Below are 15,909 nucleotides of genomic sequence, written 5' to 3' on the forward strand. Positions count from 1 at the left end.
AGCCTCGGTCAAATTATAGAGGTTTGACAAGTGGGATGATTGACAAGCACCATGTAGCTAAAAATCACCCCCTTCCACTCCTAAGAAGCCAAAAGGTGGATCACGGGATTAATACATTCTTGACACTACGAGCTTTGTACTTTCTTTTTTTTTTTTTTTTTGTCAAATATCAACTTCAATATATGTAGGTAAAGGATACAAATTAGTCTGCACAGCAGATTTACAAAAGTCTGGCAACTGCCAGGAAGTCATTGTGAGCTTCTTTGTGAAGCCACACAGGGAAGGATTGCTTCCACCTAATTTCTTGTACCACGCTAACTGCTAACTTAGCTAACCTGTGACTACACAGGTTCATTTCTCTCCTAATGTGAAAGAAGGAGCATTTCCAGAATGAGCGACTCAGTTGCCTTATGTCTTCAATTAGCATGTCCAGTGAGTTTAGGCCCTGACATCCTATATTGATCCTGTCCACTACAGCTTTGCAGTCAGAGAGAATCAGTAGGGATGTCATGTTCTCCTCTAAGGCCTTGCTCAAGGCTGTTCTAATAGCCATAGCCTCCAGTTCTGCAGCATCTCTAGTTCCTGAGTGTGGGATGGACCAAGTTGCCAGAATCTTTCCATTGTTATCTTTAGCTATGATTCCCACTCCAGCTTTCGTTCTTGCCTGGTTCATTCCCGCATCCGTATACATAATGGAGCTATGCTGTTCCATTAGACCAATTAACATGCTCCTTCTGTCATCTAGGGGGGGCCTGAATTCCCTGTCCCTCTCAGTCCTCCTACCTTCATCCTCATATTCTAACCATTCATCCATTGCTTTTTTGTTTATCTGGTGTCCCTCTGTTGATGCCTGGTTAAAATTTCCTTCATTTCTTGCCTTCCAAATTTGCCAGAGGAAGTTTGCTGTAATTTCAATATGTTTAGTTCCCTCTTCCCTTGATCTGGCTCCCTGCATATGTTCCCACCATCTCCAAAAGTTCCATGTATAGTCTTGAATGCCGTCCCATGCAACAGGGAATATTGCCCAGGCCATCTCTCTTGCTTTGCAATGAAGTAATGCATGTTCAATAGTTTCTTGCTCTTCCCCACAGCACTTGCAAGTCGGATCACCCTTGCCCGTCCTTCTAAAGATTTCCTCATTAGTTGGAAGGATGCAATGGAGACATTTCCACAAAAAGTGCTTAATTTTGTGTTTGATGTTTAGTCCCCAAATCTGGTTCCATACCTTAGAACGTTCTTTGTTTGTGCTGGAGTTAACATGCGCCTTTTTCTTCTCATTGGTCTCTTTGATTCGCTCTTTGGCCCTAGCATAACCAGATTTAGTAGAATAGCAGCCATTTGCTGTATATTTCCATTTGAACCTATCCTTTTTGTGGAATATACTGAGAGGAATTGCCATGATTGCCTCTGCCTCCTCCTTTGCGAAAAGTCCTTGAATAATGTCCTTGTTCCATTGCCTCCCTTTAATCAGATTGCTAACCTTGCTCAGTTGGTAGCCATTTGGTTTGGGAGTAGAGATTCTTCCACTTTTTGACCCCTCTACCCATCTGTCTTCCCAGATTTCGACCGTGGATCCATCCCCAATTTGCTTCCACATCCCACTTTCCAACAATTCTAATGAGCTGTGTAAACTTTGCCAAATCCAGGATGCCCCAGCCTTTACCTTAGACTCAAAGATATTTGAGTTAGGGAAGTACCTGCTTTTCATGACTTTGCTAACTAACAAGTTGGGCCATGTAAGGATTCGCCAAACTTGTTTGGCTAGCAAAGCTTCATTGTAGCATAACAGGTCCCTAAACCCAAGCCCACCATTCTCCTTCCTCTCGGCTATATCAGTCCACTTCTTCCAATGCATCCTTTTTTCCCCTTCGTCATTTCCCCACCAGAATCTGGCCATTAACCCACTTAGCTCTTTACACAAGCTTTTGGATAATCTGAAAACAGACATGGCATAAGATGGGAGAGCAGTAGCCACTGCTTTTATCAAGACCTCTTTCCCTGCATTACTTAAGAGTTTCCCTTTCCAACTCTGGGTTTTAGTCATCATATTTTCTTTAATAAACCTGAACACACTGTTTTTGGTCCTTCCCACAACTAAGGGTAACCCCAGATACTTCCCTTGTGTAACATGTTGGATTCCACCTAACCTTTGTAAAACCTCCTCTTTCTCTCTGCTGCCTGTATTTTTACTGAAGAAGACCGCAGACTTGTTGATGTTGATTTGTTGCCCTGATGCTTTCCCATAGGCCTCCAGTATTTCTTTTATATTTCCTGCTTCATCACCATTAGCTTTACAAAAGATAAGTGAGTCGTCAGCAAAAAAGAGATGAGAAACTTTGGGGCCTTGTCTTGCAATCTTGACTCCTGTGATTTGTTTGTTACGCACAGCTTTGTTAAGAAGGTTAGAGAGCCCTTCAGCACAAAACAAAAAAAGATACGGAGATAGGGGATCTCCCTGCCTAATCCCTCTCGAAGGCCTAACATACCCTCTCTTAACACCATTAACGTTAAAGGAGTAAGACACCGATGACAGACAACCATGCATCCATCTAATCCACAGAGGGGCAAACCCCATCTTACAAAGTATGGCATAAAGAAAATTCCATTCTACTCTATCATATGCTTTGGAGAGATCAAGTTTAATGGCCATGTACCCCTCTTTCCCCTCTCTTTTTGACTTCAGCCAGTGCATGTATTCATGTGCTACCATGACATTGTCCAGGATTTGCCTATTTGGGACAAAAGCAGCTTGGGAGTCACTAATGCAGGAGTTAAGACAAGGTTTGAGTCTGTTCACCAAAACCTTAGAGATGATTTTGTAAAAAACATTACACAGACTAATAGGCCTAAAGTGAACCAGGTTGAGGGGGTTGTCTATTTTAGGAATAAGGGTGACCAGGGTCTCATTGATAGCTTTCGGAAGGCCACCAGTGTGAAAAAAGCTTCGAATAGCATTCACTACATCTATTTTAATAATATCCCAATATCTTTGAAAGAAAATTGGAGACATACCGTCTGGCCCAGGAGATTTGTTGGGGTGCATGGAGAACACAGCACTCCTGATTTCCTTCTCAGTGACAGGTCTGGTAAGTTGCAGGTTCATCTGCTCAGTGATAGTCTTAGGAATACCATTTAATATCTCATCAAAGTCAGATGGCTTCGAGGATGTGAACAGCTTGCTGTAATATTGAGCAATTTCCTCCCCAATCTCCTCCTCAGTTGCACACCATCCTCCCTGTTCCTTCTCCAGTCTGGAAATTCTGTTCCTTTTCCTTCTACCCTTCACCACAGCATGAAAATAGGCTGTGTTCTTGTCCCCATTTTGAAGCCAATTGATTCTTGCCCTTTGGTTCCAATAAAGTTCCTCTTGCTTGTAGGCATCAGACAATTGTTTCCTAAGCATCCTAATGGTTTCTTTATTATCACTACCATGTCTGGTCCTCAAAGCTTGAATCTCTTCTTTGATCTTTTTGATTTCTATCCTGCTATTTAACCTCAACGTTCTGCTCCAAGCTGAGAGGGACATCCTACATTGCTTTATCTTCCTGCTGATTCGCATACCTCTGGACCCCACTTGATTTTTGCCCCACGCCTCTTGGATTAAGCCTTCTACTTCCCTAAATTGTAGCCATCTGGGATCAAAGTGAAATCTCCTTTTTGGCTTCCTAATTCTAGGTTCTGTCTCCAGCAGGATGATGTTGTGATCAGAGGCTTCAACCTCAATATGAGTTACTCTTGCATCTTTAAAAACCTCACACCAATCAGCACTTGCAAGAGCTCTGTCCAATCTCTGTTTAATTTCGCCCTCACCCTCCCACAGGTTACTCCAAGTCCAAGGTAGACCCTCAAACCCAACATCCAGGAGCTCATTTTTATTGATGAAGGCTTTGAAATCAGAGAAGGTCCAATTAGGTCGTATTCTGCCCCCCCATTTTTCATCATTGGAAATAATATCATTAAAATCGCCCATTAAAATTTTGTTTTTACCCCAAAAAGTGTTCCTACTACACAAACAATCCCATTGCTTTTTCCGAATTTTATCGTCAGTGCTAGCATAAACAAAGATGCACCACCAGTTATCAGGTTCATTATCATCCTTCACCAGGAGTTCAATGGTAAAAGGGGTAGATAAAACATTCAAAACCTTTGTGGTGTTTTTCCAAAAAACAGCAAGCCCACCAGCTTTGCCAACAGGTTCTACTAAAGCCATTTCCTCATACCCAATTTTCCTTTTAAAACCGTTCAAAAACTTTTTTTGATTTTTTGTTTCACATAAAAAAATAATGTTAGGGGAGTGAAGGTGAATTACCTCCTTAAGACAGGGAATAGTCAAGGAGCTCCCTGCCCCTCGACAATTCCACGCCGCAACTATCATGTGGACTCGGGAGACCAATTAAGGCTGGCCTCCATGACCTCAGTATTTGGTACCCGTTCGTATCCTTGCGTCCGTCTGGTTCTCTTTGCCAAGCCCCCATCAATTTGCATATGGTTGGCTTCCTCCTCCTCCTCCTCTGGTGATCTCCTCTTTGCAGCTACAGTTGTAGTGTCAACGTTCATGTCCATTTCTGAAAGAGGGAGCCTGCATAGCTGACTTTGTTGCCCTTTGCCATCTTTCCTGGCTACCTTAATCTGCCTCCTCCCTTTATTTCCCATCGCCCTTCCTGCTGGGATTATGCTGTTTGCACTTTGGATTGCAGCTGACTGATCTCCGATAGAATGCCCGACATCGGTGGTGTTTCCTCCTTCCTTGTTAGTTTCAAACGAAATGTCCATCTTATCCTTCATGTCCTGTTTGCAGTCCTGCTTATACCGGGGGCTTGTTGGAGTCAATTTACAAGTTGGGCTTACATTACTTTTGACTTCCCCTTGGGCCCACTTGCCTCCTTCCAGTTCTATTGGGTTTTCATAAATGGCCTTGCTCACCTTTTTTCCCCCCCCCCACCCAATTTTGAACTTTGATCGTAGGTTTTCTAGTCCCGCTCATTGCCTGACAAGACTAAGTCATCTTCCCTCTCATTCCTGGCAATCTTCAGTCTGTCAATGGCAGTTCTACTGGAATCCAGATCTCTTACCTGGTTAACTAAGTATTCTCCTTCGAACAGTAATTTCTGTGCAACCGCATTAATCGGTTCCTTTGGATCTTTAGGGAACTCTGATCTGTGTTCTGTTCTCTTTATGGGTGATGCACCCTTGGCTTGAGCTCTCATCCAAGGACCAAATTGAGGTTTGGAGCTGCCCCTAATTGTCCCTGACTTGTGCCTACATGATTTGTCACTGTGCCCAATTACTCCGCATCCATAGCAGAAATCCGGGCACTTTTCGTACCTGAATTCCACCCATATGCTCTGGCCACCTAATTTCACCACCGTTCCTCTTAACAGTGGCTGGCCTGTATTAAACACCACTTTCAGCTTTATGTGTCTCCCTTCTTTGCTGCCCCCCATCGGGATGATGATGTCCTCCACCTCTTCAAAGATACCACCAATCTTTACCCCTATTTCCTTGGTGATCCAATGTACTGGCAGATTCCAAAGTTGAACCCAGATGTGGGCTTTTTGGAATGCCTCCCACTGGCGGTCTATGCCTTCCACCCACGGCTTGATGTTTAGGAGTTGGTTGTCAATTGTGTATGGTCTTCCACTCAGAACCCTTTCCATATCCATCCCATCGGAGAAGTTAAATTGAAACAGATTTGCTCCAAGTTCGACCGCTACCATGTTCTTTGGATAACCCCACACTTTGCTGACAAAGTTCTTCACTCCTGTGAAGTTGGTGATTCTTTCCCCCATCACTCTTCCAAAAAGACTTTTCCTGCATTCTTCATTACCTATATCCTCATCCACTCCATCCAAGCTAATTCCTGAACTTTCTTTGTTGGATAGATCAAATCTGTCAAACACATCCACAAGTTCATCAGCCATGATTTTGCGATATTCAATGGTATTCCAAAGTCTTCACTCGATGACTTGCTACTTACCAACCTGCGCAAGAGAAATAAAATCAAGAAGTGTGAGTTAGGCTTGTACCCCCAAGTCTCAGAACCTAGATGAAAGGAAGTTATAAATTAAAGCAGAGATTTTTAAGATGTTTTCAGAGAGAGGAAATTTGTTGTTGTTGTTTTTTTTTTCCAAAACAAGGAAAGATGACGAGAAGATTTGAAGGATCTTGGGTAAACTACTGAAGAGCTAAAGAGACGGGATCTAAGAGGGTTGGGTTTGGGTGTTCTCAAAAGTTTTCCTGCTCCCACTGAAGAGGAGGCGAAGCTCTCATCGTAGAGAGGGAAACTCTCATGTAGAGAGGGGCTTTTACGAGCTTTGTACTTGCTCGGGTAGAATTTAGTGAGAATCCTTAAATTGAAGTTGATAGTTTTCCACTACTAAAGTCATCTCCCAGTAATATTCCCTACATTTCCCTTTTGTTTTTAGTTTCCAACAATACAATTTCCTTTGCACTGCAAAGAAGAGTAGAAAGCCATAATGCATTAGCAAAGGCAAAAAACGAAAAAAAAAAACAAATTCCAAATGCAGCAGGACCAGTGACATACCTCTTCACACCCTAAATCCATCATTACTCTAATGGATCGAGTAACAAGATCTGTAGCTGCAATATGAAAGTATCTTTAGTTTTGCAGGCAAATAAAAGGTGTCGTTTCAAGTGATATTGAAGTAGCAGAATGAAAACACTGATTCACATGTGCAAGCAATCATATCACTAAGCAACTTTTAAGCATAAAATAGCGATGTGCTACACTATTTCTATCGTTGACTAAAAATGGTCGGGAGTAGAGAGTTGAGATATGCTTGTGACAGCTAAATGAAAGGTAAGGTGCGACTAAATCAAGTTCAGTTCATCCCAGATTTAGGGACCTGCAAAGGGGGTTTGGCGGGAAGGGAATGGTAAGCAGAGCATGTACATTCTAAAACTTCGGTCTCTAAAAAAAAAAGAGATAAGGCAATTAGATGTGCTAGCCTAACTACAAAGAGTAATCAATACATATTCTGGGGGAACCAAAGGGTAACCAAAGGGAATCAATACATTCCTTTGCACTACAAAGGGTAACCAAAAAGTAATACATAATCCCACACTTCTCTCATGAAGCAGATCCCTAACTGTAGTGGTTAGTATAAACAGCAACATAACAATTCTAGCCCAAAACACAAAGAGGAAAAGAGCAACAAAGTACAATAGAGTTTAAATTTTTTAAGGCACACACCATAGTTTTTTTCAGAACACAAGCTACACACCAAAGGGTGGGTCCCAAAATAGCACAAATCCAGCTTCCTTGAAATTTTTATTTCATGCATGGCAGTTACAGGCAACTACAAGAAAAAAAATCTGAATGTAGTGGTTGCTTCAATTATGAATGTTCTGAAAAGAGCAGGCATAACCATTTATCCATTAAGGAAATTAAAATGTCACAAGCTAAGAAAATAACAAATTGAGTAGAATAACAATACCCCTTCTTTTTCATTGTCCATGCGTATCTTCTCTAGAGCAACTTCTTCTCCAGCTTTCCTTTCTTTGGCCATATATGCTTGGCTGGAAATTTGAGAGGAAAAAGAAAAATTATGGACTAAAAAGAAAAAAATATAAAATTAAAAGAAAAGAAAGAGGGAAGCTAAGCATTCCAGAATGATCTGATAACAAAAATACAAACAATAATCAAAATTCATGTAACCATCTAAAAGGCAAAAGAGAACTCAAATCGAAGAGGGAAAGATGATGAGATGGATAGAAACATACCAAAATTTTTTGATACAACGAGATGGGGACAAGCGAAAGCAGAAGCAGGAGAATTACAGAGGTAGGAATGAGAGAGAAAATAGATGAAGTTTGAGGAAGAGAAGCGCTGAAAGCAGTGAATCAGAGGAATGTTGAACTGGAAATATTATTGCTCAGATAATTACAATAAGGATATTGCTATTTAGGAGACAAAAAAGAAACACACTTGACGTACCAGTATATGGCCATCTGCCACAACATGAAATCAAACAGGCTAGCAAATCACAAATATAGAACTTCTTGCTAGCAAAGTTTCAAATGACAGAAGAAATTTTTTTGTTGCAATAAGTAGGCTACTTTGCAGTTATACATAAATAGATAAATTTTTTTGAATTACGTTTAATAAGGCTAAAAAAACACTACACTAAGACCTTCCCACAAAGGGGACAAGCACTATGCACGGCATCAGTTTGAAAAAGCACAAGTCAGGGTTCTTTCTTGATGAATAAAATCTTCAAGTCCAATTAAAGATAGAGATAACTGGATGTATTTTTCCCCATTTCAAATTAGAGCTTATAGTGAAGCTAGAATTCAAAGATAAGGCAGTATCCCCATTTCATTATCATTTGTGAACATTGTTGTACCTAATAAGAGCATATACTACCAAAGTTTTAGGACTCACTAAAATTTAGTACATAATCCCATATTCATCTCAAGAATCACTTCTCAAACCAGTAAAGAGGAAAGCATTGAAAGAGCAAGAAGATGGTTCACATCATTGACGAACATAAGCTACATAGCAGACCTTTCCAGTTAAAACCAGCTAAACTCACGACAGATCTAAAACACAAAAAATGGCTTAAAAGAGGAAACAATGCAGGCTAGCTTCGTAAAACAGATGACAGATGCGATTGTAAAAAAAAAAAAAAAAAAAAAGCTTACAACGAAGGAAAACAGCAACGGCCGGGACAGGATTCAGACCACTCAAACCCAGAGAGCGAGAGAGCAGAGAGTCGATGCTCCTTGCACTGTAAACAGCATGTACCCAAGACGACCACATATTTTCGATCATCGGGAACCTAAAAAAAAACCTTCTGCCTAAGCGGCAGAGCAACATTGCCAGTGGAAAAGAAAGAGAAGTTAGTGGGAAGAAAGCAAAAGCAACAGAACCAGAAAAGTAGGGAAACAGGGGCACATGGGAAGCATGTGAAACCTACATCAGATACCCCAACAGTATTCTATACCAAGGTTCAGAACCTCTGCCTAAGCAGCAGAGCAATATTGCCGCGGCAGACAAGAGGGAGTTTTCTGGGAAAAAAAAAACTAACGAAGAATGAGGGATCTGTAATAGCCATGAGAAAATCATAAAACACAAAACAAAATTTAAACCTAATCAAAGATTCCAAGCTAGTTCATTTACATGTCTTATCATTTTCTTTAAAGCTTCTACAATCATTTTCCCATTTCGCAAATAGAACACGAAAATAAAGATCAATCTGCAAATGTCTTATATAGTGCATTTCCTAAAATACTAAAAAAATTTAAAAGGACAATTTTTTTCAAGTGAATCACGGTGATATACCTTGACGGAGATTTTTCGATCGCTCTGGGGTTGCTTGAATTTCTTGACCCTTTTTTTCACTGTCTTCTTCGAAAGCAAAGGCACCGCCATCGCTGCTGATTCTTCTTACGTTTTCCCTCCTTAACCTGCACATTTCACAGACAAATCACAATCAGCTATCCATCTACAAGCATCTATAAAGAATAGCGCAGCACGGGGAAGAAGAAGAAGAAAGCTGCGGCTGCTGAAGGTTTGAGAACTTACTGTGGGTTAGGGTTCTGCGGAGCCACCCAGGTTTGGAATGGAAAAGGTTGTTTGAGACCACATTTAAGAGAAAATGAGAAATTCTATGGCCTTCACAAGCCAACGAGAAAAGCAAAATCAAAGGAAGAAGGAAAATCACCAACAAAAGTTAAGAGAAATAAAATAAGCAAACTTAGAGCAAGGAAGCCGCAAACTTAGAAGAAAATAAGCAAAGAACAAAGAGTCTTAAGGGTATTGAAGATTTGGGCATTATAAATTTGGAGAGGAGAAGCGGCGCTGCAACGGAGAGGTTTTTGTATTTTGTGTAGCTAACCCTAGGGAGATAAGGAGATAAAACGGAAGTGGAGGCTTTTGTGGAGAAATGATGAAAAATGTTGCAGCCCGTTGCTTTGCGAGCCTCTAAATAAATTAGGGAAACCCGAATTTGTGGCAAAAGAAGAGAAAGAGAAAAGAGGAAAAAGAATGACAGAAGAAAGACAGAGAGAGCAACTGCAGAGAGAAAAGGCAGCGGGAAGAGAGAATGCAGCAGAAGCACATGGGATACTGGCAGCGAGGCCAGGTGGGAAGCTAACGCGCAAGGCGCGAATGACTGAATGCTTCCAATCCACATGCCGGGCACGTGAGAGGACGACGGAAGTTTTGGCTGAATGCTGGTGAGACGTTATCTACTTATGTTGAAAAAATCAGCCTAACTGGAATTTCCTCCATCCGAACCCCTGAAGCGATGTTTGGAGCCTGGGAAAAAAAAAATAAAAAGTGCAGCTCTTAATGGACTCAACTTTGAGTTGTGGCAGGCCCATGCATTGCAATTTTAGAGTCGTTAGTCATGATTGACCAGACAGATGCACATCGTGTTTCTGTTTTTTTTTTTTTTTTCAAGAACGACAACATTTCATTTATAGACTAACTCAGATTACAATTCTTGGAGCAACTGCCCCTACAATCTGCTTGTACCAACTCAAGCAACCAGCCTGGGAAGTCTGACTTCCATTCAGCAGTTTCTTTCAAATTTGTAGCAAATTTAGCTACCTGATGACTAACAGAGTTACTTTTCCTTCTAGTGAAGGAGAAGCAACATTCATAAAAACTGACCCTCAGCTTTTCTATATCTGAAAGTACAGTTGCAATATCTACATCATTTTCTCCACTATTTATCCTATCAACAACTTGCTTACAATCTGTCTCAAACTCAACCCTTCTCCACCCTTGTCGTTTGGCCACAAGCATAGCTTCTCTTAGAGCCAGCGCCTCCTCCATTTTTGGACTGGAACAACTTATACCTGGCACTGCCCAAGCTCCAATCAGCTCCTTCTGCCAAGACCTCGCAACCAGTCCCCAACCAGCTCTATCCTTGTTCTGATGAACAGCTGCATCTGAGTTTATCTTGACCCATGCCACCTTTGGTTCATTCCATTCACTCAACTCCTCCTCCCCCACCCTACTACCTCTAATTTGTTCCCCCTCTTTCACCTGAGCATCCTGATACTCCCTCCATTCCACAACAGCTTTCTGGACAATTGTCATAGGGTCCCTCACCTTAGCTTCAAACTGCCTCGCATTCCTAGACTTCCATATCTGCCACAACAGATTTATTGTCAAGGCAATCCGCTCCTGTCCCTTCTCCTTATGCACTGCATCTTTCAACTCCTCCCACCAATGCCAAAACTTATCTCTGTGATTCACCAGACCCTCCCAGCTTACAGGTGCCATTCCCCAAATAACCTTCGCATGGTCACAAAAAAAACAGCAGATGTTCAACAGTCTCTGGATGCTCCCCACAGCACCTGCACATATGATCCCCCTTAGCACACCTTGCCTTTATGCTTGCATTCACTAGTAGGATATTTTGTAGGCATTTCCAAATGAAGTGCTTCAACTTTTGCTTCAAATCTAATCCCCACATAAGGCTCCAGCTCTGAGCTGAACACTTCCTGCTGCTACTTGACTCAGCATTGCTCCTGTCATAAACCACTTCCTTCCTAATACATTTTGCCAGCTTATAACCTGACTTGACAGTATATTCACCCGTACTAGACTTACTCCAATATATCCTATCTTTCATATTACATACACTCAGAGGTATCCTCATTATATCCTTCCCCTCATTTTCTTCAAACACCTTCGCAATTAGCTCCCTATCCCACTCCCCATCTTTAATGAGCTCACTCACCCACTGGACAGTCATCCCTTCAGTCCTTGGAGTTTTAACTTCCCCATTCCCAGTATTTGGCAACCACCTATCCTTCCAAATATCAATTGACTTCCCATCCCCCACTCTTTTCCTAATCCCCACCTCCAGTAATTCCCTTGCCTTTAGTAAACTCCTCCAATACCAGGAATCCATACTCTGACTTTCCATTGCCCATAATGAAGTTCCCTTAAAATACCTTGCCCTCATAACCTTACTCATCAGCAAGTTTGGCCTAGTTAAGATCCTCCAGAGTTGTTTTGCCAGTAAGGCCAGATTAAACTCATGCAACTCCCTAAATCCTAATCCCCCTTCTGCCTTCCCATCAGCCAACCTCCCCCAACTCAACCAGTGGATTTTGTGCTCCTTTTCCTTTTGACCCCACCAGAACCTTGCCATCTCAGAGCTAATTTTCCTACACAAATCCTTTGGAATCATACAACATGACATTACATAGATAGGTAATGCCATGATAACTGACTTGAGCAACACCTCCTTCCCAGCCTGGCTCAAAAGCTTCTCTTTCTACCCCTTCAATCTGCCTACTGTTTTCTGCTTGATAAAATCAAAAGTCTGCCTCTTGGACCTTCCAATGACCAAAGGCAGTCCTAAGTACCTACTCTGTTGAACCTGCTTCATCCCTTGCAGCTCCCTCATGACTCCTGCCTTATGTCTACTCATCACATTCCTGCTAAAAAACAAAGAAGACTTCTCAATATTGATCAATTGTCCCGAAGCTTCCCTGTATACCTCCAGAATTCTCCTTAGCTGTCCAGCTTCCATAGCAGTTGCTTTACAGAAGATCAAGGAGTCATCTGCAAAAAATAGATGGGATAGCCTAGGAGCTTCCTGTGCAATCCTCACCCCAGTCAGCTTCCCCTGCACAACTGCTTGCTTCAACAGTGAAGAAAAACCTTCAGCACATATCAGGAATAGATAAGGAGACAAAGGATCACCCTGCCTCAATCCTCTTGTTGGCCTAACAAAACCTCTCTTCTCTCCATTGAAATTTATAGCATAAGTGACACTAGAGACACACTGCATCACCCACTGAATCCACTTTGGACAGAAACCCATTCTCAACATGACTTTAGCCAAAAAATCCCATTCTACCCTATCATAGGCCTTAGACATATCAAGTTTGACCGCCATATACCCCTCCCTCCCAGTCCTTTTATTCTTAAGGAAATGAATATACTCACGAGCTATCAGTACATTATCCAAAATCTGCCTCCCAGGAACAAAGGCAGACTGAGAATAGCTAATACAATAGTTCAGGACATGCTTGAACCTATTGGTGATTACTTTGGAGATAATTTTGTACAGCACATTACACAGGCTTATAGGTCTAAGATCTGCAATAGTGCTAGGTGATGCAGTTTTGGGTATAAGACTAATAAGAGTCTCATTAATAGACTTTAGGATGAATCCAGAATCAAAGAAGCTATTAACAGCACGAATGATATCAAATTTTAAAATTGACCAGAATTTTTGAAAAAAGATTGGTGACATACCATCTGGTCCAGGAGACTTATTAGGATGCATCGAAAACACTGCCTGACAAATCTCCTGCTCTGAGACCTTCCTGGTAAGCTCCCTGTTCATCTCAGCAGTGATGGTCTGTGGAATTCCATCTAGAATCTCAGAAAACCCCTCAGGTCTCTCAGACGTATATATCTGTTGAAAATAAGCAACTATCTCCTGGCATGTTTCCTCATCATCCTTACACCACACTCCATTCCTGTTTTTCAGCACACTGATCCTATTCATCCTCCTCCTCCCTACCACCTTAGCATGAAAATAGCTCGTATTTTTATCCCCTTCCTGCAACCACTTCACCCTAGCCTTCTGGCTCCAATATGTCTCCTCCAGTTTATACGCCTCTGCCAGCTTCCTTTTCAGACTTGCTAGCTTAATTCTGTAACCATCACCTCTAACCTCTTTTACCTCCTTGATCTCCTGCTTTACCTTTTGAATCAAACTTTTTGAGTTACAGCACTTCTGCTTACTCCAACTCAGCAAGTCCACTCTGACTTTCCTGATCTTGGATTGAACCATATACATCCTTGACCCCCCCTGTTGTTTCTCCCAAGCTCCTCCTATAACCTTTTCAATATCTCCATGTTGTAACCACCTCTTATCAAACATGAACCTCCTCCTCCACCTTTTCCTTTCAGGCTTAGTATCCAATATCAGAATACAGTGGTCAGAAGCCTCAGTTTCTAAGTGTGTGCATTTTGCCTTCTCAAACCTCCTAATCCACCCTTTATTTCCCAGAATCCTATCAATCCTTTCCTTCACCTCCCCCTCACTCTTCCAGTTGTTACACCAGGTCCAAGGAACACATTCAAACCCAATATCTACCAGCTCATTGCCATTGATAAAAGAGGTAAAATCATGAAAACTTGCAACCCCTTTCTCCCTGCCTCCCCACTTTTCAGCATTTGAAGTAATATCATTCAAGTCCCCCATTACTGCCCAAGACTCCCCCCAAATGCATCTTCTTCTATTTAAGACCTCCCACTGCTCTCTCCTCACACTAGCATTTGCACTCGCATAGACACAAATACACCACCATGCAGCACCAACCTCACAATCATCAATGAGTAGTTCTATAGTGAAACTGGTAAAAAGCACATTTTTCACCTTCAGTTCCTGTTTCCATAGTACAGCCAAACCGCCAGCCAATCCTACTGGATCAACCACAAAAACATTATCAAATTTAATCCATTGTTTAACACTGTTTAAGAAACTTTTTTTCTTTTTTGTTTCTGACAAAAAAACCAAAGATGGAGAGTGGAGTCGTATGACCTCCCTCAGCTGGGGAACTGTCAAGGGGCTCCCCACACCTCGACAGTTCCACACCATAGCTCTCATTTATCACTTGGAGCCCCAATAAGGGTGGACTCCAAACCCTCAGCTATTTCCATCCCCACACAGCTCTCCCCATCTGCCCTTATCTTCTTTTTATTCTACTTCCCCTCTTGTTCCCCTCCCTCCTCCCAATCTATAGTCTCTATCTTCCTTTTCCCCCTCTCACTCCCCCCCTCCACCTCATTAACTTCGACCAGAGGCCTTCTCCTACTGACTTCCAGAACCAACCTTTTCCATTTTTTGCTTGCCTTATACACTCCTTTCCCTTTTCCCCCCTGCTTTCCCAGCTTCTTCTTATCCTCCATTACCCCCTTACTGCCTTTGCCCTCCTTCCCTTCCCCCAACCCCCTGTTCTCATTCCTCAACCCATCAATCCACATAAAATCAGTCATCTCTTCCACTGGTCTCTCACCCTGACTCACTCCCTGGTGCAGCTTCTGATCCTTTTCCACCCTTAACCTACTCTGCCCCTCCACACCCCCACTTCCTACTTTTCCATCACCATCCTCCCCCAGCCTCCTCTCCATCGTGTTTCTGTTGGTATTGGGCTTTTGTTGGTATGAAAAAAAAATCTGATCATTGTGGTGAACAATTTTTGTTTCCGGATCCGGAAAAAAACAAGGGGAGAGAGAATCTACCTTGATTTGGGCTTGTTCTTGTTTGTTTCGATGATTTTGTTAATTCTCTATGATTATTTTTTTTGTAACTGATTTTACAAAATCTAAATTAAACAAGAACAAGGTCAAATTTTTTCCTCAAAATAAGGTAAGGTGCTCTTTTATTTATTTTTTTTTTACTAGCCCATGCTCATTCAAATTTCTTGTTTCCTTTTTTTGGCGTGATATGCTTTTTCATATATATTATGCTAAGTTTTATGAATTTTTTTTATAATTTCTCTATTTCTAGACACGGAACACCAAAAAACTGTTAGTATATTTGGATAAAAGATCATTTGAAATATTATTTAGAATAATTGTTATAACATTTTTTATGATACAATGTATGCGAGATAAAAAAATTAATTAAAAATAAAAAATATATTTATAATACAAGTAAAATATTTTTTAAAAACGACTCCCGTTAAAGCAATTCTAGAAAGAGAAGTCAAGGGAAGGGCACCATGCCAGAACGAGAAAAGCATTAGTAGGGGTGGCAATGGGGCGGGGGACACCTCCCCCAATCCCCGCCTCGTTGCATTTTAATTCCCTCCCGCCCCCGGCTTCCCGGCCCCCGCCCCGCTTCCCCCGCGGGGGCACCCGTGGGGCTAAAAGAATTTTATTATATAATTTCATTATAATTA

General features: G+C 41.7%; 1 protein-coding gene and 1 long non-coding RNA gene across 2 annotated transcripts; both read right to left on the reverse strand.

Annotated features, from left to right (window-relative positions):
• Nucleotides 1–4,970: 4,970 nt before the first annotated feature.
• LOC113696049 (uncharacterized) lies at nt 4,971–5,921 on the reverse strand. Its single transcript, XM_027215377.1, has one exon. The coding sequence runs from the start codon at nt 5,919–5,921 to the stop codon at nt 4,971–4,973; it is 951 nt and encodes a 316-aa protein (XP_027071178.1).
• Nucleotides 5,922–7,208: 1,287 nt separating this feature from the next.
• On the reverse strand, nt 7,209–9,062 carry LOC140013063 (uncharacterized). The gene is made up of 4 exons (XR_011820137.1): nt 8,940–9,062; nt 8,665–8,820; nt 7,458–7,539; nt 7,209–7,319 (listed from the first exon to the last, which is right to left on the reverse strand). It is a non-coding gene; the product is annotated as an uncharacterized lncRNA (long non-coding RNA).
• Nucleotides 9,063–15,909: the final 6,847 nt, after the last annotated feature.

The sequence above is a fragment of the Coffea arabica genome, chromosome 1e, assembly GCF_036785885.1.
Source record: "Coffea arabica cultivar ET-39 chromosome 1e, Coffea Arabica ET-39 HiFi, whole genome shotgun sequence".
NCBI lineage: Eukaryota > Viridiplantae > Streptophyta > Magnoliopsida > Gentianales > Rubiaceae > Coffea > Coffea arabica.